We start from the raw sequence: 23,776 nt of genomic DNA, 5'->3' as shown, positions 1-23,776 counted from the left end.
TGGGTATCTCCAAACTTTCTACGTTTTTTTTTTATTTCCTGGTTGTCACACAGTAATGACTGGATTCTCTGTGGACTTTGACACTTGTGTTTTGCCACCTTTCATACAGTCTCAATTGAACTTAAGTTATTAGAAAAATATATAGGCAAAGAAGATTGTACCCATTCAACCTATTGTGAATATATCGCCCCGGTTCGACAGGGGGCAGAAGTGTGAAAATATAGTCTGGCATTTGGTGCTTTCTAGGCCAGTGACGCAGTATTTAGCAAGCATGCGCACGACGATCTTTCTTTTCCCAGTGCAGCGGAGTCCCTGCCCCAGTCTTTGGCTCCGGGCTCCTTCATAAGGAGACTAAAAGACTCCAAAATGGTTTGTAGTTCGGCCTCATATGAGTCCACACGCATCCCCTAAACGTCCAGGCGTTGTGTTCTGTCGTCAGATGGTTCAAAACATGTTTGTTATGTTCAGATGATGATGGATTTATTCCGGCTAATGCCTGACCGGTGCTGCTCAAACGTGGCCTACCCGTTCTTCTCTTCAGTTTCTGCTTCCTGTTGTTTAGAAATTACCTTTCTGCTGGCACTTCTTTGGGGAACACTGCTTATTTTTCGTAATTGTATCCCCTTATTTTTGAGTGCTATTTCATTTAATTAGCGCTGCGTTAGCAGACGCGTTAACTTAGCTGTTCTGGCTGCAGGCTAACTAATGTTAGCTTGGTGTAACACTGCTTTCTGACACTGACAGCTATGTTAATGTTCAAGCACCCGTTCTACAGACATTATCACACTCTGTCAATGCTTTCCTTTGGCATGCTAACCGTTTACTTCTGTGTTTGCAGGGTTTTGTTAAAGTGGTGAAGAACAAGGCCTACTTCAAGAGATACCAGGTCAAATTCAGGAGGAGGAGAGGTAAAACCTCATAATACTCCCACACAAACATGACTACAGCTGTCATTGTGCAACTAATCCACTTTTTTTTCATCTAGAGGGAAAGACTGACTTCTTTGCTCGTAAGCGTCTCGTTGTCCAAGATAAGAACAAGTACAACACGCCGAAGTACCGCATGATTGTCCGCTTCACTAACAGGGACATCATCTGCCAGGTTAGCATCTGAAGTCCTTATGTCAACGTGAAAAAATAAGTGCTCATAATTTCTGTAAAAATGTTGTTGCAGATCGCCTATGCAAAGATCGAGGGAGACATGATCGTGTGCGCTGCCTACTCGCACGAACTGCCAAAGTATGGGGTCACCGTGGGCTTGACGAACTACGCAGCAGCCTACTGCACTGGCCTGCTGCTGGCCCGCAGAGTGCGTACTCGCTCTCATTTTGGGAAAAGTTTGGAGGGGAGGGGAAATAGCTCGTAATGTTTCACGACATTAAAACTGCACCTTACTTCCCAGCTTCTGAACAAGTTCGGCTTGGATAAGGTGTACGAGGGCCAGGTGGAGGTGACCGGAGACGAGTTCAACGTGGAGAGCATCGACGGTCAGCCGGGAGCTTTCACCTGCTACCTGGACGCCGGGCTCGCCAGGACCACCACAGGCAACAAGGTGTTCGGCGCTCTGAAGGGGGCCGTGGACGGGGGCCTGTCCATCCCACACAGGTACGTCCTGGACGGCGTTCAGACCAGGTGCTGTCCAGCACTGTAACGCTGGGCGTCAGCATAGCGGCGCTCTGTGGTTTGCTGCTCAAATACCTCCAATCAAACACTGAACTAAAACTTGACTGAAGTTTGAAGTAAAAATGTGCAAAGAGAGAACTCAATAGGTTAGGTGCACTTTAACAATATTTTAGCAAATTTAATAATATATTTTATTTTTCAGGTTTCATAATTCAAAACCGTTTAGATCACATATATTAATGACGGCTCAGCATGATGTACTAAGCAGTTCAGAATCATTTGGTGTAGGTTCTGCTGTGGGTTCTGCAGATTCTGCAGACCAGCAAAATGGAAACCCTTTAGAGCCACCAGTGTTTCATAGCGCTTTGAAAAAAAGGTAACTATCATTTTAGATATCTGCTGTAGGAAACTTGTTTTAAAAAACAATGCAAAAAGAGGATGGAAGTTGTTTGTGGCACACATTCCAAAATGAATAATCAATCAATCAATCAAGCACGACAAGTTGAAGCAAACTCAATAATTTCCATGGTCATGACTTCTCTTTCCTCTTTCGTTTCTTTTTTTCCAAAAACTGGATGACAAAAGTCTCCAGTGTGGAGCCCGCTTCTTATTTTGAAGGACAATTTTGTTTAGCAATTTCGTAATTCTTTAAAAAAAAAAAAAGTTAAAATTTGTTTTTGTTTATTTATGATGGCGTCTAGTTTTGGTTTTGGTGCTGATGTAACTGTAACGTCGCTTGTTTGAGTTCACAGATAAAGATTTTACACATTACATTCAAAATATGTGCTCGGGTTCTGGAAAGATGACAAATCTATCAAATTCCAAACTTCCTTTCTGAACTTTAATGTTTGTTCCATCATTGGCATTTAAAAATGACTATTTCTGAAAACTGCAAAAGTTGCGTAAATGAGACGCTCTCCCATCAACATCAACCCAGTTTTCCCGGGTTGATGTTTTCTTCCCTGTAGGACTGGGATGTTTCGAGAGTTTTTAACTAAAAGTGAAGCTTTGTAGTGGAGGAACACTGATTCTAATTTCCAGCCGGATGCATTTCTGACTCTTGAAATGCTGACACTGGGAGACCGATGGATTTTTACCTCTAACACAGGAATATTGGACATTACCTTCTGGTTTTCCAGATAGTCCAGGTTTTGATGGACCTGCATGGTCTGCTGTCACTGCCAAGGACTGTTTGGACGTGATTGGAAACCAGATCAGAAATTCACACTGTTGGTCAATAATATTAGCTGGTTTGGAGTGACCGATGAATATACTCGTACAAAAAGGAGCTGTTTGACTTTTTCTGCCTGCAGATTGTCTCAGATGAAGGGTTTAAACAGAACTTGTTAAAAATCCAGATTTGTTTATGTGTGGTAATATAATGCTGTTTACATTTCAATCTGACTCGTTTCTGTAGAGGGTGAACGAAGTTCTCGGTAGATTTTAGCTTATTTCTCTGCAGTTAAACTCTAGGCCACTTTAAATTAAAAGCTTGTCTGTTTCTTCAGTAGAAAAGTGTCTCTTGTCAACAAAAACCACTTGTCTCTTGTCAAGTGTTTTTTATTCTGAGAACAGATCGCTAAAGGATTTTTCTCCATTGCTGATTCATCCAGAACTTTGGTGGGATTGCTTGTAGATGTAGCTGCTGGGCTGGTCACTGGTGCGAGACGGTCAACCTGAACTGTTAGTGGCAAATCTGTCAAGTTTATTGTAATTTTGCAGTCAGTGTGAGCAAAATGAATATTGCACAGATCTGTTTAGGTTGGGATGAATATAAAGTATTCACGTAGATGCCATGACCGTCGGTACATGGGAGTACAACTAAAATAGGCCGATATTTTATTCCAGTCAACATTAAACCATTTTGTTACACAATACAAATATTTACAAGGAATATTTTTCCTCAAACTCTTTCCAAAAATCTACATACAGGACAAAAAAGTTGAGAAAAAATTACAAGCAGTAAGTTTATACACAAACATTTTTATTCTTTGATCATAATTTGACATCAAGTAAGGTTGAGGAAGAAGTAAGAAATACTGCCACCTGCTGGTGGGAGTTGGCATCCTGTAAACGTGTTTGACACTTCTTATGGAAAATTTGCAATAAGCTCATAATAGTTGATTAGCGTGAAATGTGGAGGATCTGTTTTTGGTGTGAATTTGTCTCCTCTGCACATTGTTACCATATCTGGAAAAACACCAATCCTTGTTTTTATTCCTGCTTTTCCATCAGTTGGAGACTGGAGTTTGGTTATTACGAGTTATGCATAGCTAAGCTTAAAGTAACTTTCTTTTCTTTTCTTTTTAATTGCAGAAGTTTAAATGTTCCTTTCCTTCCCCAGCACCAAGCGTTTCCCTGGTTACGACACAGAGAGCAAGGAGTTCAACGCTGAGGTTCACCGTAAGCACATCATGGGCCTGAACGTGTCTGAGTACATGAGCTACCTGATGGAGGAGGACGAGGAGGCGTACAAGAGGCAGTTCTCCCGCTTCATCAAGAACGGAGTCACCCCAGAATCGGCAAGTTGTTCCAGTCGACCTTTGCTTTGCTTTGCTTTGCTTTGCTAGTTTTCCTTGGTGTGTTTTTTGTTGTAATATAAATGTGGGACGTTTATGTAGGAAAGGAGTCGTATTAAAGACTAAGCATCTGTTAGAATTCAGTTTAAAAGTTCTAAAATGTAGATCAGACTTGGACTTTGTCATTGCACAGACATGATGGTGAATTTAGCAATGAAACGTCTTTTTTTTGGTAAGGAGAAAAAATACTAATGTATATAATTTATATATCAGAACGTGTGTAAAAGCGTTACTGGTGCAAATAATAAAATAATAATTAAAAGAAATCAGGGGATCCCAAGTCCCAAATTTGCAACAGTGATATTTGTTGCAAAGCAGAAGTCAAATGGAAGAACTGAGGTGAATTGACCTCTTGTCCCCCAGTCTGTCCATCAGGGGACAAAACGTCACCTCTTGTAACACCCACAAAACAAGCTTGTGTTTTGTTTTTTTTCTGATTCCAGTTTTTACATAACAGCTAAATGTATGTAATGATGGTGTGAATGACTCATAAAAATTGGAACGATTACATTCCTTGAGGTTAACATTTACAGTTTTCACAAATTAACTACTGTGGATTCAACAGAACATTGGTTTTACTGGCTAAAACTAGAGAACCAAACAGGTTTAACCGGTTCCATTAAACTACCAGGCCCTGAAGTTTGCACTAATCTTTGAGTTATTTATTGTTTTGGGGAAGACGTTGGTGTTCACCAGTGTTTGACCAGGGAGCTGCAGCAGCCAAGACACGACAGAAGCTACTTCATATCCTGCCTTTGTCGGCAATATCAACTAATTCTGGGGAATTTCACTTTTTATTGTGGATTTCTTTTTGTTAAATTCAGCAATATTGTTTGCGTTTTCCACATTGCAGAACTCATCCACTCATATAGTGCAGCGTTAGGAGTTGGAGTTTTACCAGTCCAGTCAGAGTCCAACTGGTGATGGACCATAAACTGGGTCGTTCTCAGTGGAAACAACACGAGTTGTTGAGATCAGTCATTCTCATGCTGATGTTTTTTGAAGAGCGATTTTGTTCAGAAACTTCATAATCCATTTTATTTATGGTTTTGATAGTTTTTTTTTTTATTTCTTTATTGGTTTTTTTTATATTTACAACAGTGTTCTGTACAAAATTAGTTTATTTATTTTTAAGGAGGCAAAAGTGCATTATGAATGTATTAATGTATTATTGGAAAATGGTCTAAAAGCATCAATATTGTTGTTTATCGCAATAATTACTGTGACAATTTATTGTCCAGTAAAGTTTATCGCACTGGGCCTAAAAACAAATGCTAAAGTGATTCATGTTTAAAACTCAGAAAATGAATAAATTGTAGGATTATTAGAATTTGTACAACAAAATAAAAAATACATTAATCTGATCTTTATTATATTCAGAAAAGAGCATTAGAAATTTACTGTTGGTTGTTTGTAAGTGTTGGGAATTCTTTGAAAACCTTTAACAACCCTTAAACAAGTAGGGGAAAAAACATCAAATTTTTCTATATGTGAAATCACCAGTCAGAACCAATAAAGCTAAAATTGATTGTTTCTGATCAGAAACCTTTTTTTTCTTGGCATTAGGAACATGGTTGCATTTGTTAATTATGATATCAGTAACCTGGATAACTTGAGCTGGAAACGTCTAATGCATTTTATCGTCATGGACGTTCTAAGGATCTTCTGTAGGAATTGCGAGGTTAAATGTTGAATCTGACTTTGTGTTAATGCTTCTTTCAGATTGAGGAGATGTACAAAAAGGCTCATGCTGGTATTCGTGCAAACCCTGTTCATGAAAAGAAGCCTCCCAAGGAGGTGAAGAAGAAGAGGTGAGAAGTGAAAGCTGTTAAAAAAAAGCACTGCTATGAACGGAAACATTCATTTTGTAAAGCCTGGATGCCTTTCTGTACCAATTTTCTTCTAAATTTTAGTGAACAGAAGCAATTGTTAATCCTTTTTTTTCTTTTTCTTTTTCTTTGGGTCAAAGGTGGAACCGTGCCAAGCTTTCTCTGGCCCAGAGGAAGGACCGCGTCGCCCAGAAGAAGGCCAGCTTCCTCCGGGCTCAGGAACAGGAGGAAACCGACTGAGGCGTCGGTCTGCTCCGTTCCAAGCGCAGAAATTTGTTCTAATAAATATGAAAAAGACGTCAGTTTTCCAGTCTGCTTTGTTTTCTTCACTTCATTCACAGCTCTGATGTAGAAGCATGAGTAGTATGGCAAAGTTTTTCTGGTGAAGTTGTTAGAGTTAGTTCAGAATTTCATGACTGCAGGGGGGAAATGATGTGGGAGGGGCTACCTACATGTCTGTCTTAAAATAGTACAGCTGAAACTAGGAGGGTTTCAATATTAACTTTTTAAATGGTATCTGCTGTTACACAATTGAGGCGTTATTTCAGTAACTTGAATAAAAAGTGAAGCTTGTATAATAATTATACACAGACATATCAAGTTTTTATGTTAAAGATTATTTCACAGCTGATCAAAACTCCCAACTTCTCTATAGGTTCAATACAGAGTATGTTACATCTCAGAGGCAAGACTTGACATGAGAGCTGTGATGTAGACGGACAACTTGAATGGGACGGTTAATCAGCACTGTCACTTCTGCACAGACGGCTGTATCAAAGTATTTTCATAAAGTTGAGTGGATGGAAAAAGGTTCAAAAGCTACAGGTATAACTGCAACTTTAAGATTGTAAAGGAAAACCTGTTCAAAGATCAAGGACACACTTTCAAACTATGAACTGCCAGCTACAAAAGTCACCACACATGGATCAGATGAGACCTGTGACAACTTGGGCTATGGAGAAAAATGAGTAATGGTTAAGTGGTCTAAAGTCCTCTTTTAAGATGAAAATCAAAGTAGTGTTTCACTAGGGAGTGAAGGCTCACAATCCAAACTATCAGACCAGTATAAAGTTTTCACAGTCAATGATGGTTTGAGGTACTACCTCATCAGCTACTGTTGGTCCATTAGCTTTTAAGGTTAGAATAGAAAAATAAATAGACCACTTCATGCTTCCTGATGTTGACAAATCTAATGGAGATGCTGATTTTATTTTCCAGCTGGACTTGGCAGCTGCCCACACTGCTAAAGTACCTGCTTTAATGGCCACGTTATCATAGTACTGACAAACTGGCCTGACTCAATAGAAAATCGATGGAGTGCAAGGAAGATAAAAAGCCACATGGGCTGAAGACTAATAAAGCCAAAACACAGAACAACAGGCTGATCATCCCACGTTGTTGCAGTGATGCAGAGATTTATGCGAAATACTAAGTGAATATTGTGTAGATGAACATACTTTTCATCAGTCGAGTCCTGATTCTTGCTTCATTGTTCATATGCTATGGTCAGAATTTGGTGTAAGCGACATAAAACATCAGTGGTTCAGACTTGTGGTGGTATAATGGTTTGGCAACTACATCTTGGGATACTTTGTGCCTCTTGAGACCATTGTTTAAACACCTACCTGAGTATTGTTGCTGACTGTGTCCATCCTTTCATGACCACAGTGGACCCATTTTCTGTCAAAAAGCCCCACACATCTCAAACTGGATTCCTGTTACCAGTCTGAGATGCTGCCACAGTAAACTGTAAAGATAAGTCAAACTATTTGAACTGAATTACTGAAACAGATCAACTTTTCTCCGATAGTCTATTGTAATGAGATATAACTTGATACCAGTAACTGTCCGATGTTTACTCTGTAGAATACATAGTAGCTACATGAGGTGATATTGAAATGACTGAACAGACAGCTTAATAATTAAATCATGTATATAGGTAATACTAAATATAAGTGGAATGCTTCCATTACGAAACTGATTGTCCGTTTTAAATAAGCAAGAACGCCCATGCGTCTTGATTAGGAGTCTTTTGTATGGGAGATTTTCTTCCACAGTAGAGTCTTGAGATTGTTCAGAATGAGGGAGTGCTCAATCTCCATCTGTTCTGCCGAACCTTTCAGTCCCATACAAGCATAGAGCTGTTTCTCAAGCTCATCGCTTAGGTCAGACGGCGCTCCTCTTAGGATGTAATTCTTAAGGGTGTCACAGACTTTTGCCAAGTTTGGCCTGGTGACCTCAGGTGTGCAGCGATGCTTGGTGAGGTCGCAGCTAGTGAGGCAGTCGATCCCATACAGACAGTCCTCGTCTACGTCACAACGCTGCTGCCTGATTCTCTCCTGGAAGGTGGCTTCAGGGATGATGTATCGGGCGTCCACAACCTTAAAGTCATACCGTTCGTTGTAGCCGAAGGTGGTAGTCCTCACATCACACATGAGGAAGCTTCCGTAGGTGCCGTGGAAAATGTCCTCGACCAGTTCTAGCAGGCCAATGGAGATCTTGGCCTTGTGGGGCCATGAGGGGGTGAACCACTGCTCCATGCTGCGCCGCAGACCTGCAGGAATCCACAGCTCAACGATCCAAGGCAGGCTGATGCCGTACAGGGGAGAGTACGGAACCTTCTCCATCATGTACAGATCTCCACAGAAGCCGAGCAGCTTGGGTGTGTGATCTCGTTCCTGCAGGACGAGCGCCAACAGGAACTCGTTGAGCTGCAGCAGGGCCCACGTGGAGCGAGCCTCTGGCAGCGAGATCTGGCCGTCTTTATTGGAATCTGTAAAGGACAATACCTGGGTTGCCAGGTCTGCAAGATTGGCTTGATCCCCGACTTTTGCCTGCGGAGAAATGAATAAGCTTTAGAACATACCCAGGCTTTGAATCTAGACTTGAACAAAGCCTTCCTGACCTTCAGATGGCTGATTATCATCTCTCTGAACTTTTCCACTGAGGTTCCCTTGGTGGGTTTGTTGAAAGCAACGGGAGCAGCCTCCTTTCTAGGCTCCATCTCGCCTCCAAGATCATAATGGGGTGCCTCCTCCATCTGGCACTTAATGACTCCTTGTAAATCTCCCCAGTTTCCTGAGTAAACCTGAAACGAACAACATGGTGCTTATAGGAGCAGCTGGTTATAGAACAAGCAGACAGCAGAAAAAGGCATTGATTCCCCTCCAACCTGGCTGTTAGGTTTGGCAGTAAAGCACTTCTCCAGGTAAAGTGTTTCCTTCTCACACAGGCTGCTGCAGGCTGTGCCATCGATGACTCCTTTCCTGTATTTGTCACACTGATAAATACGAATAGAGCCACATCTTAATAGACACACCAGTTTGATTGGTTGGATTGGTGATGAAGGGAATGAAAATACTCACGATAGAATTTTTGCAGTCGTGCCCTCGACAGCGCTCTGTATAGGACGAGTACTCCACGTACACGATCCAGCTTCCTACGAACACAGCCAGCCAGGAGAAGAACAGGTACTTCATGTGTAGGTAGGAGAATCTGGCCTGTTGGAGACGGGTTTCAAAGATTTAAACCGCTATTACTTTAATTATTAGCTTCAAAATCTATTGACGATGATGATGAATACTTTATTAATCCCCAAGGGGAAATTCAAGGTCCCAGCAGCTTAAGACATTACACACAACATACACTACAGTTCACACAAGATATTACAAAAACACTAGATTACTAAATTAACACAATTACCAGATCAACATTACTAAGAGCTAAAAATACTAAAAAACACTAAAATTCTAAGTGCTACATTTAAATTTAAGACAGTTATTCAGTTAAATGCGTTAAATTTACATAGTTACTACTGGTGCTAAAGCACATTCATACAGCGATTGATAGGCAACCCAGAGGCACATCAGGATGAGATAGGGAGGAAAACTGGAGCCTAATCAATAACTTTCAGATTGCAAGACAACTACTCTTCCCACTTAGCCTGGCCGTTGCCTTCCTAAACAATTCTGTTTGATTCTCATCACATCTTTAAAATTAAGATAGGTTACATGCGTTATCAAATGTTGTTAACTCCTCTACAGCAGTCGGTAGGTTACCAGTTTGATACCAGCAATGTCAAAATAGGAGGACATCAAAGCAATCTGGAGATTGACATCTTCTCACAAAGTAAGATTGTTTGCAAATGGGAAAATATTTTGAACTGTTACTGTTCAAAATGTTACTGTTATTGGTTTCCAAGGAGCAGAATGTTTCAGCAAATTTAAAAAAAAAAAGCTGAAGATTTGCAGTCACTGAGCTAACCATGAACCAATGCATTCAAATGTGAGGCCATCTGTCAGACAGCCAGGGGCGGTTCTAGGATCTGACTTTTAGGGGTGCTTAGCCCCCAGCAGGGCTAAAACCCATGAGAAGATATTCGTTGGTGCAGTTTTATAAATCTAACTGCTTATTTACATACATTTGCATTCACAAACAAAATTAAGAGACATGTTGTCAGTAATTCACAGAACAAAAGAACAATGTTCATTTTACTCATACATATACTTATAAAGAGTAAAATCAGAGAAACTTTGCATTTTTTCCAGAGGTGTATAAGCTTTGAAACAGAATCTCTAGACCACATCATACCTGCCAACATCTGCTAACATTAATAAGACGCAAGCAGCTGTGGAGTGACACAGTTCTAGTGTGGAAATTAAAATAAAATCTACTCAAAACTTTGCATTTCCAGTCATTTGAAAAACATTTTACTAAATGCATAGGATTAATAAACCTAAAACCAGTTTATTATCAAGGTAGACATTCAGGTTAATGACTATTGAAAATGAGTCTTTAATCTGAACTTTATTTGAAAATCATATTTAGAAATTGCATTACCCTTATTTTTATCTGAACGTTATGCAGCTGTTGGCCCTTTTTTCTTTAAACAAGAACGAATGTCCATCTATGGAAAAGTAGAAATTATGATTATTTTACTATTTCAGTTCACAATTCATAAAGCGGGTCTATCATAATTTCAGTACCAAACACCTTTCTGTTCACACAGAAACAGCCTAACATTCTGCACCGTTCTTTCGTTTGACCTTACTGACTCCAGAGAGATTTGGGAAACTAATTACAAAACAACACAACAGTCACTAATCAAACTTCAAAAAAGACCAATAAAAGTAATTAACAAGGCTAAGGACCAGGATCAGACTAATCCATTATTTATCCAAATATTTTGCACACATACATCTTGTACTGAAGTACAAAACACTCTTCAAATAAATTAAGCCAATGCTGTAGACAATTCCATTCATAAATATAAAATTAATTCTAAATTAATTAAATACTGCATTGCCCATTGTAAAAAAATCACTAAGCATAATATTTTGCATCGCAAAAAAAACCCATGGTCTGGAAAATGCTCTCTTCATGGGTTCAGGCTTCTAGTGGTGTATTCGTCAAAGTGAAACTTGAGTTTTCGGACTCAACTGTCTCCTTCTCTGAGGGAAAATTGGAGAAATCATTCCCTTGTACAGTGGTCTGGAAAGCGCTCGGTTCTTGGATCCAGCAATCGATTGCAAACTGGGACCAATCTACTAGTTCCGACTTCGTCAAAGGAAAAATTGAGCTTTCCGACTCAACTGCTGGGACGATTTCCTTACCAGCTGGAGAAGGACCAAAAGGAAAAGCATCAAGATCATCGTACTCAGCGATCCAAGCTTCCTTCTCTGGCGAGGAAGGCTCCTCTAAAACTTCCCCAGCCGATGAAGGACCAAAAAGGAAAGCATCAAAAACATCATACTCAGAGAAGCAAGCTTCCCCGGCCGGAGAAGCTTGCTTCCCAGTCAGGGAAGGCTCGGAAAGAACCTCCGCAGTCGAGGAAGGTTCAAAAAGGTAAGCATCAAAGCATCGTATGCAGACTCAGTGCTCTCGTCCTTAGAGATACTTTCATCTGAATCGCTACCAGGAAATATTTTGTCAAAAGCCTTCTGCATTCCGCTGCTAACCAAATATCCAACGCCAAAGCCCTGGGGAAAAAACACGCCAACTAATATCTTGTTCATAATGTAAAGCTTTGCTAGACACAGTGTTGAGGAAAGACCTTAAATATACATCGCCTGCTGAAGCAACAAAATGATCATGGAGATGTTAGACTTCCTGACCGTTTAATAAGTAAATCAAAGAAAAAAGTAGCAGCTGAACAGAAAGTAAAGAGGATTGATCAGAAAAACAGAAAAATATCTCCGGAGACTACTAATGTTCAAAACAAAATATCTCACAGTTCCATTTCCTGTTTCATTGTTAGTTCAAAGAGTGCATTATGGATTTCAATAAATTATAATTAGCTTGCTTAATTGATTTTCCTAAGTCAGTGTTGTAATCATGAACTACTTATTCATTTGTTTCCTATGAAGCCTGTTACTGGTTTTAAACCTAAACTTTTTACAATAGGGTCAATGGTATTCATGCTATTGGCCAAATGAAGCAGTGACCTTTGACATTAGCTTGAAGATTATAAGAGGTAGAGCAATGTCTGCACACTAGGACATAGAGTTCTGTATCTGCAGCAGTTTTCAAATAAGTGGCACAATCTCAATGTAAAGATTTCAGTTTCTTTTGTCTTGGAGTTTATTGTCACTTTACCTACCAACCAGGAGCACACAGTTCAGAATCTATTTTTATTAAAGTGATAAAAATATTTTCTGCTTCTCCATCATTATGTTGACTTCTAAGAACCTCTAAGTAAAATGGCAGTAACATGTAGTGAATATTTTTTTTCTCAGCCACTTGATGGCAGTAGAAAATTTCAGAACCAACTTCTCCTTACACTCTGTGTACAATAATATAATGCATGTACTTATCATTGGTATGGATTTCAATAATTTTGGGGTTTTTATATGTTTAACAATTAGTTTTTTCCCCACGGTGGATTGATTACAGAACATAGAGATTCAGTCATAAATAATCTTTGTTTGTCAAATTTGTGCACACAGACAAGAAATTTGACTTCAGTTCCACTTTGTATAATTATGTGGCGTTCTTTTTTTATTCATGTGGAACATGTCTGAATATTTGGAGTTGCTGCTTCCTTTCAGATTCCTGCCAATGTTGTTGGTTCTTCTGTAAATAGAGTCATAAAGTCAAACAGAACTAATGTGTGAGTAAGTCAGAACCGGGATTTTAAGGCATGTTGTGGTTCTCCAAAGGAAGTGACTCAATTTACAATACAGAAACAATCAAATAGTAGATGAAAACCATCTGCAGAGTTTTGTATCCAAACAGCTGAATATTAATAGAAACCATTACCATTTATGCCAAAGTCGATAACAGGTGACAAACGTGGTCAAGTTCAGGGAATATGAATGTTTTTTCAAGGGACGTCTTGTACAAGAGGTACAAGTTGATAAAAGTGTGCGAGGACATGATTGGCTGAAGGCTGGAAGAGCTGAATCAGAGTGTATGCATCCCAGTGGATGTTTTAATAATTCACTGTGAGTTGTGTTTACATGAGGGACACTCCAGAGTCATTATCTTGTCTTTTAGTTGTCTTTCTGACTCCGGTCTGGCCGGGTCCACAGCGGCATTCCTCCAAATGGAGAACATTAGAGGAAATCAACGCTGCCTCTCCATCTGTTGACAAGTCCTGCAGTCACTGCCTGACAGTGATGGATCTCCCCCCACCCTGTCTACAGTCCACAGATTTCACTTCCACTTCATATCTGACACGTCGTCCCTCTCTTCATTCTGCTCCTTTTAAAGATTTTAGACAGTTTAGTAGAAGATAGAGCAACAAAAAAAAAACACAAATTGATCATTTTCGACACTAGGACAACAGATTAAATTATACTGTTATATGAGTCTCTTTCCAAATGGAACTTGCATCCATTTTCTGCTGTTAACACTACAGATAATGAAGAAATCTGCTTTCCAGCAGTCTCTGTAAGTCACTTGCTAATCCAATTTCTCTCTGTGAAGTGGCCTCTAATCACTATGCTCTTCTGTGATCATCCAGTTTTAAGGAAAAGGTTTGGTACGGTCATTGCACTGAAACCCACAGCAGCGTATTCAGCTGGATTTACCGTCGATCTGGACTTTCACAGGACCATTCCAGCATGAATTACTTTGGTCTAAACCATTTTCTTGTGACTTTGGCTGTTGGGTCATTATTGGGCTAAAAGCAGAACCTCCTCCAGAGTCTCAAGTCTTTTGTAACTTCAACCAAGACATTTCCACTCAGGTCTTCTGGTTCTGGGGACGCAGAGCAGAACCAGAACCAGAACCAGAACCTGAACCAAACACGGAGAAGCAGCCTTCAGTTTTTATGCTCCACTAATCTGGAACAAACTTCCAGAAAACTGCAAAACTCCCGAAACACTGAATTCCTTTAAATCAAGATTAGAAACTGACCTGTTTGAGTTGCTTTTCATTAGTAGTAAGTGGAATATTGATGAACATATTTGATGTATATTTTCTTGGTAATTTTGATGATGACATTTTATCTAATCTAAAAATCTAATGTTTATTGCTTGTTTTATAATTGGCGATTTTATGACGTTTTTATGATGTTACAAGGCTTTCTACAGAAATCTGTTGTTTACATATAAGTTAAAACTGTCACTGTGCCGTGACGGTAAAGTACGAGACAGATAATCTGTGAAAGAAGATTGTTGTCTGAAGAAATGCACCACTCCTGGTCAAAAACAACCAATCAGGGCCAGGAGGAGGGTCTTAGTGCTGTCAATCATGCTTGTATAGGTGCCGCCAAAGATGCTAATAGTGATAAAACAATGTAATGTACTAGGAAAACCGTTGCCATCAGTCGCTATGCTAACTAGCATGAGCATTCATGACAAGCTCTGTTGCAGTGTAGCATGCCTCAACTCTGGTTGTTTCTGACCAGGCGCAACCAATGGAGCTTCAGATGGAAGAGCTTGCCTTTTTTTCGCAGATTATTTGTCTCATAACATGCATAACACTTTGCACTCTGATGCATAGTGATAGTTTTAACAAATATGTAAAAAAACAACAACATATAATCAGTTGAATAATAACTTTTTTCATTATTCTCCGTTTTTACTTGGTTATCAGAGGTAATTTTCTTTGTATTCCTCAGTGACTCCTAGTGATTTTCTCATCTTCGGTTGGTGGGTGATTACACTTCAACTGATAATAAACTAAATTCTTTTTTTCAAGTACGTTGTTTAAACAGTTCCTGGGATTGAAACAACACTCATGTGATATTGATGCGCATTCATTTTCCACACCTTCTACCAAATTAAACAGCAAATTCCTTCTTTTATTGCAGCTGGTGTAAAAACAAGCATCTTTTATCTTATGATGTGATCTAGGTGAAGGTAAGAATCCGGTGTTATCTCTCTGTTTTTGAAGCTTCCCAATCAGATTCCCCCTGCTGTTTTATTTATTTATTTTTGTATCGATTGGCTTACTTACTAATCTGACCGTGACCGCCCGCTGGATATTTAACTGCCCTGGCCACATGAGTGGGCGCTGCCTGAACCCCGCGTCAGTTTTTCCGTAGGTGGGAAACCATCGGCAGCAAAAAGCCTGACGGAAATATCCCCCAGTGGGGAAAACAAACACACAGCTCGGCTTCTTCTAATTGATACTTTGCGGCTTTCATTTCAGCTCTCTCTCTCTGATGCATTTCCATCCGTGGGATTCTGTATTGACCCTTTGCGAGAGAAGAGTCTTACACAAACATGGCTAATGAGGTAATATTGATTGTGGCCTCTGTGACAGCTATTAATTAGCGACTGACTGTGACCATATGCTGAGATGGGTGAAGGGAGAGAAAAAGTAAAAAAAAAAAAAGCTGCCTGTCTTTATCTGGATGATCTCCCTCCTCCACACCAACGCACAGCGCCCTGTTGGAGAGCTATTTTTTTATTTTTTTTTTTTTTACTTGCCCTGACGCTTCAGATAAACGGCATGCAAAGAGTGCTGTACTTGATGCTGAACTACTGAGCCAGAGAGGAGATTAAAGCTGATCACGACCCACATATTACTGTCCTAACGCTTGTATTTTTTACTTTTTTATTTTGCTTTGCAGCTTGCCCACCATTCATCCATTATGTATAACTATAAAGCTTTCCCTCAGAGGTTGCTGTTTAATGGGCAGCTGTGCAGATGAGAGGAGGCTCGGAAACAAAAGACGGAGAGGCCTTGAGGAGACATTTTGTCAAATATTACCGACAAATTAGACAGCCGTCGTAAATTATGCAACAAGAAGCGTGAGGCAGGTGAAACGTCTGGGAAAGGACCGCCTTTCTCTGCTCCTCCCCTCACACTCTGATGGGGAAACTGTCGTTTTAACACAAACCCTGCTGACAGGACACTTCCTCAGCTCTGACCACAAAGATACAGGCTTGACAGGTAACTCTAAATGTATATATTTTCAGTTATGTGTGGCCTCAAAGCTCACAGGAGATTCACTGCAAAAAGGTTTTGTCTAGTTTCTAGTACAAACATCTTACCATGCTTGAAAAAAGACAAAACTAACATACAAGTCACTTTTCAATAAGCCATAAGAGCTTCTGTAAGTCACTAATTTCGTAATATCGATTTTTTTAAAGCACTATTTCTACAAGCAGACTTTCTTCACTTATAACAAGACGCTTTTCCCATAAGAACTATTGGCTTAAAACGAACTCCTATATTATGCTGAAAAGTTACTTGTCAGTTAGTTTTGTTTTATTTTCAGTGCACTAAAGTATTTGCACTAGAGAAAATACCTGATAATATTTTGTGATTTTGCATTTTTGCTGAAACTGATGAAAAACTTTGGATTTTTAGACGGAATACGTTGGAAAATGTTTGTTTATGGAGCTTATTTTACAGATCTTTAGTGAACTGCTGTCATCGTCTTGGGATTCAGTTAAAAGATCGATACGATGAAGGAATCTGAGTAAATCAGAGAGAAACTCCTCACTTTTCAAGGAACAAAGGATCACAAATTCAAATACACACAGACTCACGTGGTCAGTGTGTTTTATTGGCATGTGATAGGGTAACACAAAGTAGTCCATACTGTGATATGAGAAAAAAAAATGATACATGCTTTTCCATGCCTGTACTTGATTTGAATATCAACTAACGTTGAACTAGTGAACTAAAAACAATCATGATGAATCAATTATTGAAATAATCCTCAACTATTTTAGTAATACCTTCACCTGTTCCAGATTCGGTAAACAAAATCTATTAAGCAACTTTTGATATCCAATTATTAATCAATTAATCCAAAATGAATCAATAGATTAGATCTACAATCTACTGATGTTCAGTCGAGCAGAAATTTTTTCACATGTTGAAAAATAAATAAAAATAAAAACGCATCATGTATATTCATTTAAAAAAAACAACAAAAAAAACAACAAAACTTGTCAGTATTAATATTGACTTGAACCACTGGTACAACCAGTTAGATTTTCTTATAGTTAAGAAAATGGGCGTTTCCATCTGAATTGTTCTCATTTTTACTGGAGAACAAATTGAGCTCGGCTCACAGTGTAGAAATACTGTTTTAGCTGCAGATGAATCCTTTGCTGCAAATGATCAAGTGTTCACTAATGAAATACTGTTCCTGCATTTTTGGCAATAAAATGTTTATTTTCTTCTTTAAGAAGGGAACTAAATTTTATGTTTATTTGCATTATTTTATGTATTTATAATATTGTATGAAATAAGCTTAAGGTTCTGTGAAGCATCTCTTTACTGTGAGGAAAAGGTTAAATTACATGATCTAAATCACAGTATGATTTGAGTCAGAGTGTTTGATCTAAAGATGGAGCAGGAGTAACGTTGCAGTCAGTTTTTGTATTTTTAGTGGAAATCGTTTCCCGTCAGAGGGTCCCTGAACGACACCTTCTGAGCTGTCACTGGAAGGCTGCGGTGGCCTAGAAAACGGAACGGAGCTCGGAGCGGTCCCTGTGGAGAGCCTCTCTCTACTTTCTTTTAACTGGTCCTGACACTTTTTTGTCTCTAACATTTGTGTGCGTGTGTGTCTGTGTGTGTGCGCGCAGACAAGAGGTGAGATGAATCTGCCTAAATTAGGAAAAAAACAAGTGGCTTCAGCTGAACGTATTTAACCAGGAAAAAAAGAAAAGAAAAGAAGCAAACCAGTTACAGCTGGCTGAATCTGAATATCGGTATCCTTCTCTGAGCTTTTACTTTGGATTTGAATGCTGCATTTGAGTGGCTAACACCTCTGAATGTCCTCGAGATGCTTTCCAAGCAGTTTAACACTCATGGTGGACGCCTCTGTTTGGACCTGTTCAGATTCTACATGCATCACTCTGGCTTTGGGAGGATCTGAATGAAAACGTTCAGCATAGTTTCAGTTCACAGATTACTGGAATCCCAGGAAAAGATGTCTGACATCCTTAAAACATATCTGCCTTTCACCACTGTACATAATCGCAAGATAAAGAATAATAAAAAAATAATAAATTTTTAACTGAATTTATCTATTAAGTTTTGAAAAAAGCCATGTTAATGCTGCATTATGTAACTTTAAATATATATATATGTTTTATACATATTTGTTAAAACTGTCACATCATGATAGTTTAATATGAGACAGACAATCTGTGAAAAGGTCAATTTCCACCACCTTCTCTTTGAGCTACTATTGCTGTCTGAAGAAATGCACCACGCCTGGTCAAAAACAACCAATCAGAGCCAGGAGGAGGGGCTTAGCGATGTCACTCAGCTTTGTCTAAACACACTAATGGTGGAAAAACAACTTACTGTTACAGAAAAAACTGTTTATCTGCCGTCATCGGTGACTATGCTAACTACCCTTAGCTGTCATTACGGGCTCTGCTAGCTGCAGCTTGCTCTCTGTATGATTGACAGCGCTAAGACACTCCTCCAGACTCTGATTGGTTGTTTCTAGATAGCCCTGGGAGAACTGGGAGAAGGCAGAGGAGTTCAATTTTTTTAATATAAATTGTTTGTCTCATGCCAAACTGTCACAACATAGTGACAGTTTAAACAAATATGTAAAAACAATAATCTTTATAAAAGTTACACAGTGCAGCTTTTCGATGTAATATTTTTAAACAAAATCACTAATGGACGAGTTTTTAATTCTCCAAAATAAATTCAAATAAATTAAAACTCAAAAATGCATTTTTTATGCCATAGGCAATTTAAATATTGTTGTAACTTGTATCATCCAAGTGCCTTCAAAACGTCACCATGGATGGCAATGCTGTGAGCAGAAAGTTAGCAGTAGCCATTAGTCTTGTCTCTACTAACATAACCTTTGATCCCAGACATGTCAGGAGCAACAAATGAATCCTTTAAGCACAGGCTTTATGACTTCATTGCTTTTGTTGTATTTTATTGACAGGGCTACATTGGCACATGGTTCTTACAGAATGTAGGGTGAATTTTTTGTATAGATGAACATGTTCCTAAAAGTGAAACGATGACATTTCAACTCTTTTGAATGGACAAAGGCAGAGATTTCAAAAGAAAAACAAAATATGGAGAAAGCTTAAAAACCTGCAACTTTATCTACCTATCTTCCCTAAAAAAAAAAAAGAAAAACAATTATCCCACTTTTACAAAACCTGCACAGACCGCAGAGAAAAGAGCATAAGGCCGGAGAGAAACCCCCCAAAAATTGCACTCAAGTAATAGTACAAAATCTGGTTAAAAGATACTGAGAGACTAATCAGAATATCTGATTTAATATTTAAAAATTACAAAAATACAAGCGTATGTCCTAATTCTGATATTTTAAAATGCAAATAAACAACACAAATACAATATATCTTCCAAATGATAAAAAGGTTTTGTTTTTCTAATAAAACCGAAGTCTTTCTTCAACTGAAACTGTAAGTGTGTCTGTATCTCGTGCATCTTTTATGTTTTCTTCAGTCAGTGAAGTTACTCACAGTGGGTAGAATATTGAGAATTTTCACTCCAGTAAGGGCAGCGGGCGATATATCCCGCTTTTTCATAGCGTGTACGCTATGAAAATATTTCTCAAGTAGCTAAAAGTAAAAAGTACTGTGTAGCCTAAATCAACTCTTATTTTCCCCCCAGGGTTACTACCCACCTCTGCTGGAGATAACGTCACCCAGTTAATAAAACTACTCAAATTAAATATTTGAGTTTTCTAAAAAAATAAATAAATAAATAAATAAATAAATAAATAATCAGAGTGCGATTATGCTGCCGCCATAAATCATGTAATTTATTGGATGATACTGTACTCACCTCTCGGCCAGGTTTGGCAACAGATGCGTGTAAAGACATTGACCTGTATTGTGATTTTAAAACTTTTGCTGCCTTCAGACCAGAAAGGTTTGAACGTGTGATGTACCAGCTGCACCATGGAAGTGGTTGCTACGGCAACCGCGGGCTCAGGAGGACGGCTGATCCCTGCCGAGCATCAAGTGACTTTATGAGTCATTCGGAGAAACCTTCAGATGATCCTGCAGATTCGCAACGATTCCGAATCAAAATGTGACGGGCAAAAACACGCCACGCGCGTTTACCCGCGATCAGATGCATCCTCATTTCTTTTCTCTACATGTAACAGCCCGGCTGAGCGCGCACACTGCTGTTCATGCAGGGAGCGGAACCAGAACAGAGAGAGAGAGGTGTGTATGTGTGTGTGGAGGGGAAGTGGGGGATCCCCCGAGAGCTTACCTGGACGTACAGAGGCTTTCTGAGGACCCCCCATGGAAACGGACCTTTGGCCATGGCGAAGGCAAGGGCATCTCACATCTGCTGCGGTCTGAATCAGTTTGCCACACAGTCATGCATGCGGATGCATGCCGTGGAAAACATCCCGAGATAAAGCATGATCGATACTGGCGGCAGCGCCGGGGATGGCAGCCGGGACGCGGCGAGGAGGAGGCAGACTGAGCCACGCCGCCGACTGCAGCCCAGGCTCCCCTCATGTGGGGCCATGTTCTCTGCTGGGGTGGGGAGGGTGCAGGAAGGGGGGCTGTAGGGGGGCGTTTTAGACCAATTACAGAGAGGACAGCTACCTGTTAGAAAACTGGTGGTTTGCTGCTGTTTGGCTTTTATCTCATGTCAGATTTATGTGATTGTTTTCAAGACGCTCAGATGAAATGGAGAAGTAGAATTTTTAGTGAGACACTTTTTGCCAAATATCAGAAGGTGACCCTTTCTGGGCTGGTTATTAGTGTTTGGCAGTGGAGGTCCTTGCATGAATGGTGCCCAGGAGGAGTTTCTTTTTTTTTGGCCACCATCTAAACACAGAGCCACACCGTCAAAAAAAACCCAAAAAAACAAAAAACAAAAAAAAAAAACCCGCAATGTGAACCCTCTATGGTTATATTCATCCAGCAGATAAATGCAACCCACGTCCAACTTTTTGATAGAAACCTAAGCAGCCATATTCAGATCTTTTTATTTCCATCCCCTCCTCAAAAATCGACTTGTGCCACTTCCATATATGATGCTAAACGTGATACGCATCCTGTTGTTTGTCAAGTTTTCAAAGCGTCTGCGGTCACAAGGTCACGCCGCGCTTTATCTGACTTTTATGTCATCGATGTGAGACGTTTGTTCTAATTCTGCACCAGAAGAAGCCAGACACAATAAATCCAGACGTAAACTTTGACTGAAGAAAGTTGTGCTGAAACACTTTCATTTAATTGGTTGAATGAACCAAACATACAAAACAAATTGGATATCAGCAAAAAGTAAAATCGGAATTGAGCATCAAGACCTCCTGTGTGGAGAGTTTTAACTTGAGATCCTCCAACCGATATAAGAATCTTTACAAAGTGAACTACCTCCTTCAATTTGTGCTGAATAGTTAACTAGTTAATTTACGCATCGTTGAATGGAATCATTTATCTGGTATCTTATAAATCAACATATATGTACAGTAAGACTCCATCTGAAGCCACTGGACCAATGAAATGTGTTATATAGTCCTTTATCTGATCGGCACTGTTCTTATCATTCATCACAACAAAGCAGTTTGTTTTTACTAATTGGAGACGGCGGTTAATTGCACAAAGAAAAAGAATTTAGACAGAATAACAGAGCTGGAGGTTTCCTTACAGTGACAGCAGAAAAAAGGATTTAAACAAATCTGATGTCGTTGTCAAGAAAAACGGATTTAATAAGAGAGCCATTTAGAGTCTGCAGAGCATTTACAGGATGCTGTAACACTGAGTACCCTGAAGCTGTGAGTGGGTAGATGAAAAATGTTTCATAAGAGAGCAAACACCAAGGTTCAGCGCAGAGGAAACACTGAGAGTGACAGGCTATATGGTTTGATTTGATGTCAGCTGTGATTAAATCATCTAATCAAATCCAATGCAAAATAAAAAAAGATTTCCAATCCTTGCGGTACAATTCTCTGTCTGGAAAACATCAGCAGCTTCATCTCCTGAATTTGATTGATTAGGTAAAATGATTTCTGTTTCACAGCATCCGTATCTGTAATAAAACACATATTTTGACTTGGACTTTGAGCAGTAAAAACACTCACATTATTATTTTTATTATTATTGAAAAATTTCACATTACTGAAATATGTATTTTCCGGGCACGTAGTCTCATTTCACAACATAGTCAAGTAACTATATAACCTTCAGTTGCTATAAAAATGCTGTATATATATTTTTATTAACCTTTTAGCTCCTCTCCTGAGCTCAGCTGTTCCACCAGGTGTCTTTTGGCTGGTCTGGGTTGGTCTGTGAGGTGGAAGCGCAGAGGAGCAGCTGCGTTTCAAAGGCGGGGCTAGGTCCATCCAGGCGTTTTGCACAGCTGAATGGTTGCCATGGGAGATTAAAGGATTTCTCAGACATGCATGAAAGAATCAAGGCAACGCTCCAGGTTTGTTTCTGATCAGGGAATAACATTATAACATAATTTATAACTCAAAAAAGTAAATTTTACACAATTCTGCCCCTTTAATTGAGTCAGCAGCACAAGTTTGAATTTATTGTGGAATATCTGAGATCACAGTGGATTAAAATTGCTCCATCTTTGCTGCAGAGAACTGTGAATTTAAATTGCTGTGTACCTCAGCCACCACAAGGTGGCGGGCTGGAGCCTCAGCAGGAGCCTGTTAGTGTCTGAACGGCCTGAGGTGAATTAGCTCATTACTGGGACACGTTGATCTAATCTATTTGAGTGATTTCTATCGAGCAGTACAGTACAAACCAGTAGAGTCTGGTAGTACTGGTTTACTCGAGTCATTTCTTCCAGATGGAGAATCCCCTGATGCGTCTCCCTCAGAGAAACTCTCACATCCCGCAGAGTGAAGCACTTTTACTTTGCAGCGTCTCGGAAAACATGCAGCCCAGGCTTAAAACTGCATCCCAGATGGCGCGATAGCATGACTTTGAGCGTACTTTATGTAAATGTGATGACTAATATTTTCTCTGTCAGCCTGCAGAGTTAAATATTATCAAGGACGACCCACTCATATTTCTGGTCTCCTACTGCGGATGAAGACCTGTGATAAACAGAAGGACTTGGAGCACAAAACCGGATGCTGGAACGTTCTACAAAACGCTGTTCTTCTTTCCTTCAGTTTCAGCTGTTCTCTTCCGCAGTACTGCATTATATCAGATCAAATCTGTTCAGAAAATAAACTCCTCTCTCTGCCCCGTTTTAAAATCACTCCATTTTGTCTGCTTTCAAAAATGATTAGATTTTTGTTTTGGTCTTTTTTCCCCCACTGTAATTATTCCTTGCATGTGATCAGCCAGCGGGACGAAGGTGGCTGGAGAGAAAGAACACAGTAGCAGAAGAAAGAAGCCACAAA

At 39.6% G+C, this 23,776-nt stretch overlaps 2 protein-coding genes across 4 annotated transcripts; one reads left to right on the top strand and one right to left on the bottom strand.

The window, feature by feature from the left end:
- Positions 1-255: 255 nt before the first annotated feature.
- Positions 256-6,332, top strand: LOC122838152 (60S ribosomal protein L5). Its single transcript, XM_044128560.1, has 8 exons — positions 256-369; positions 839-908; positions 986-1,101; positions 1,174-1,308; positions 1,402-1,604; positions 3,967-4,144; positions 5,924-6,012; positions 6,171-6,332. The coding sequence occupies exons 1-8, from the start codon at positions 367-369 to the stop codon at positions 6,268-6,270; spliced, it is 894 nt and encodes a 297-aa protein (XP_043984495.1). The 5' UTR covers positions 256-366; the 3' UTR covers positions 6,271-6,332.
- On the bottom strand, positions 6,332-20,920 carry LOC122838151 (divergent protein kinase domain 1A-like). Of its 3 annotated transcripts, none has more exons than XM_044128559.1 (5): positions 10,041-10,096; positions 9,396-9,530; positions 9,203-9,310; positions 8,936-9,118; positions 6,332-8,864 (listed from the first exon to the last, which is right to left on the bottom strand). In XM_044128559.1, the coding sequence occupies exons 2-5, from the start codon at positions 9,507-9,509 to the stop codon at positions 8,052-8,054; spliced, it is 1,218 nt and encodes a 405-aa protein (XP_043984494.1). In that variant the 5' UTR covers positions 9,510-9,530; positions 10,041-10,096; the 3' UTR covers positions 6,332-8,051. The 3 variants fall into 3 exon arrangements, with proteins under 3 accessions (XP_043984494.1, XP_043984492.1, XP_043984493.1); XM_044128557.1 differs by lacking the exon at positions 10,041-10,096 and adding an exon at positions 20,668-20,920 and having other exon boundaries at positions 6,333-8,864; XM_044128558.1 differs by having other exon boundaries at positions 6,333-8,864; positions 10,089-10,195.
- Positions 20,921-23,776: the final 2,856 nt, after the last annotated feature.

The sequence above is a fragment of the Gambusia affinis genome, linkage group LG10 (assembly GCF_019740435.1).
Source record: "Gambusia affinis linkage group LG10, SWU_Gaff_1.0, whole genome shotgun sequence".
NCBI lineage: Eukaryota > Metazoa > Chordata > Actinopteri > Cyprinodontiformes > Poeciliidae > Gambusia > Gambusia affinis.
The sequence above is the reverse complement of the archived record's forward strand: the minus strand, read 5'-3'. Positions and strand labels throughout refer to the sequence as shown.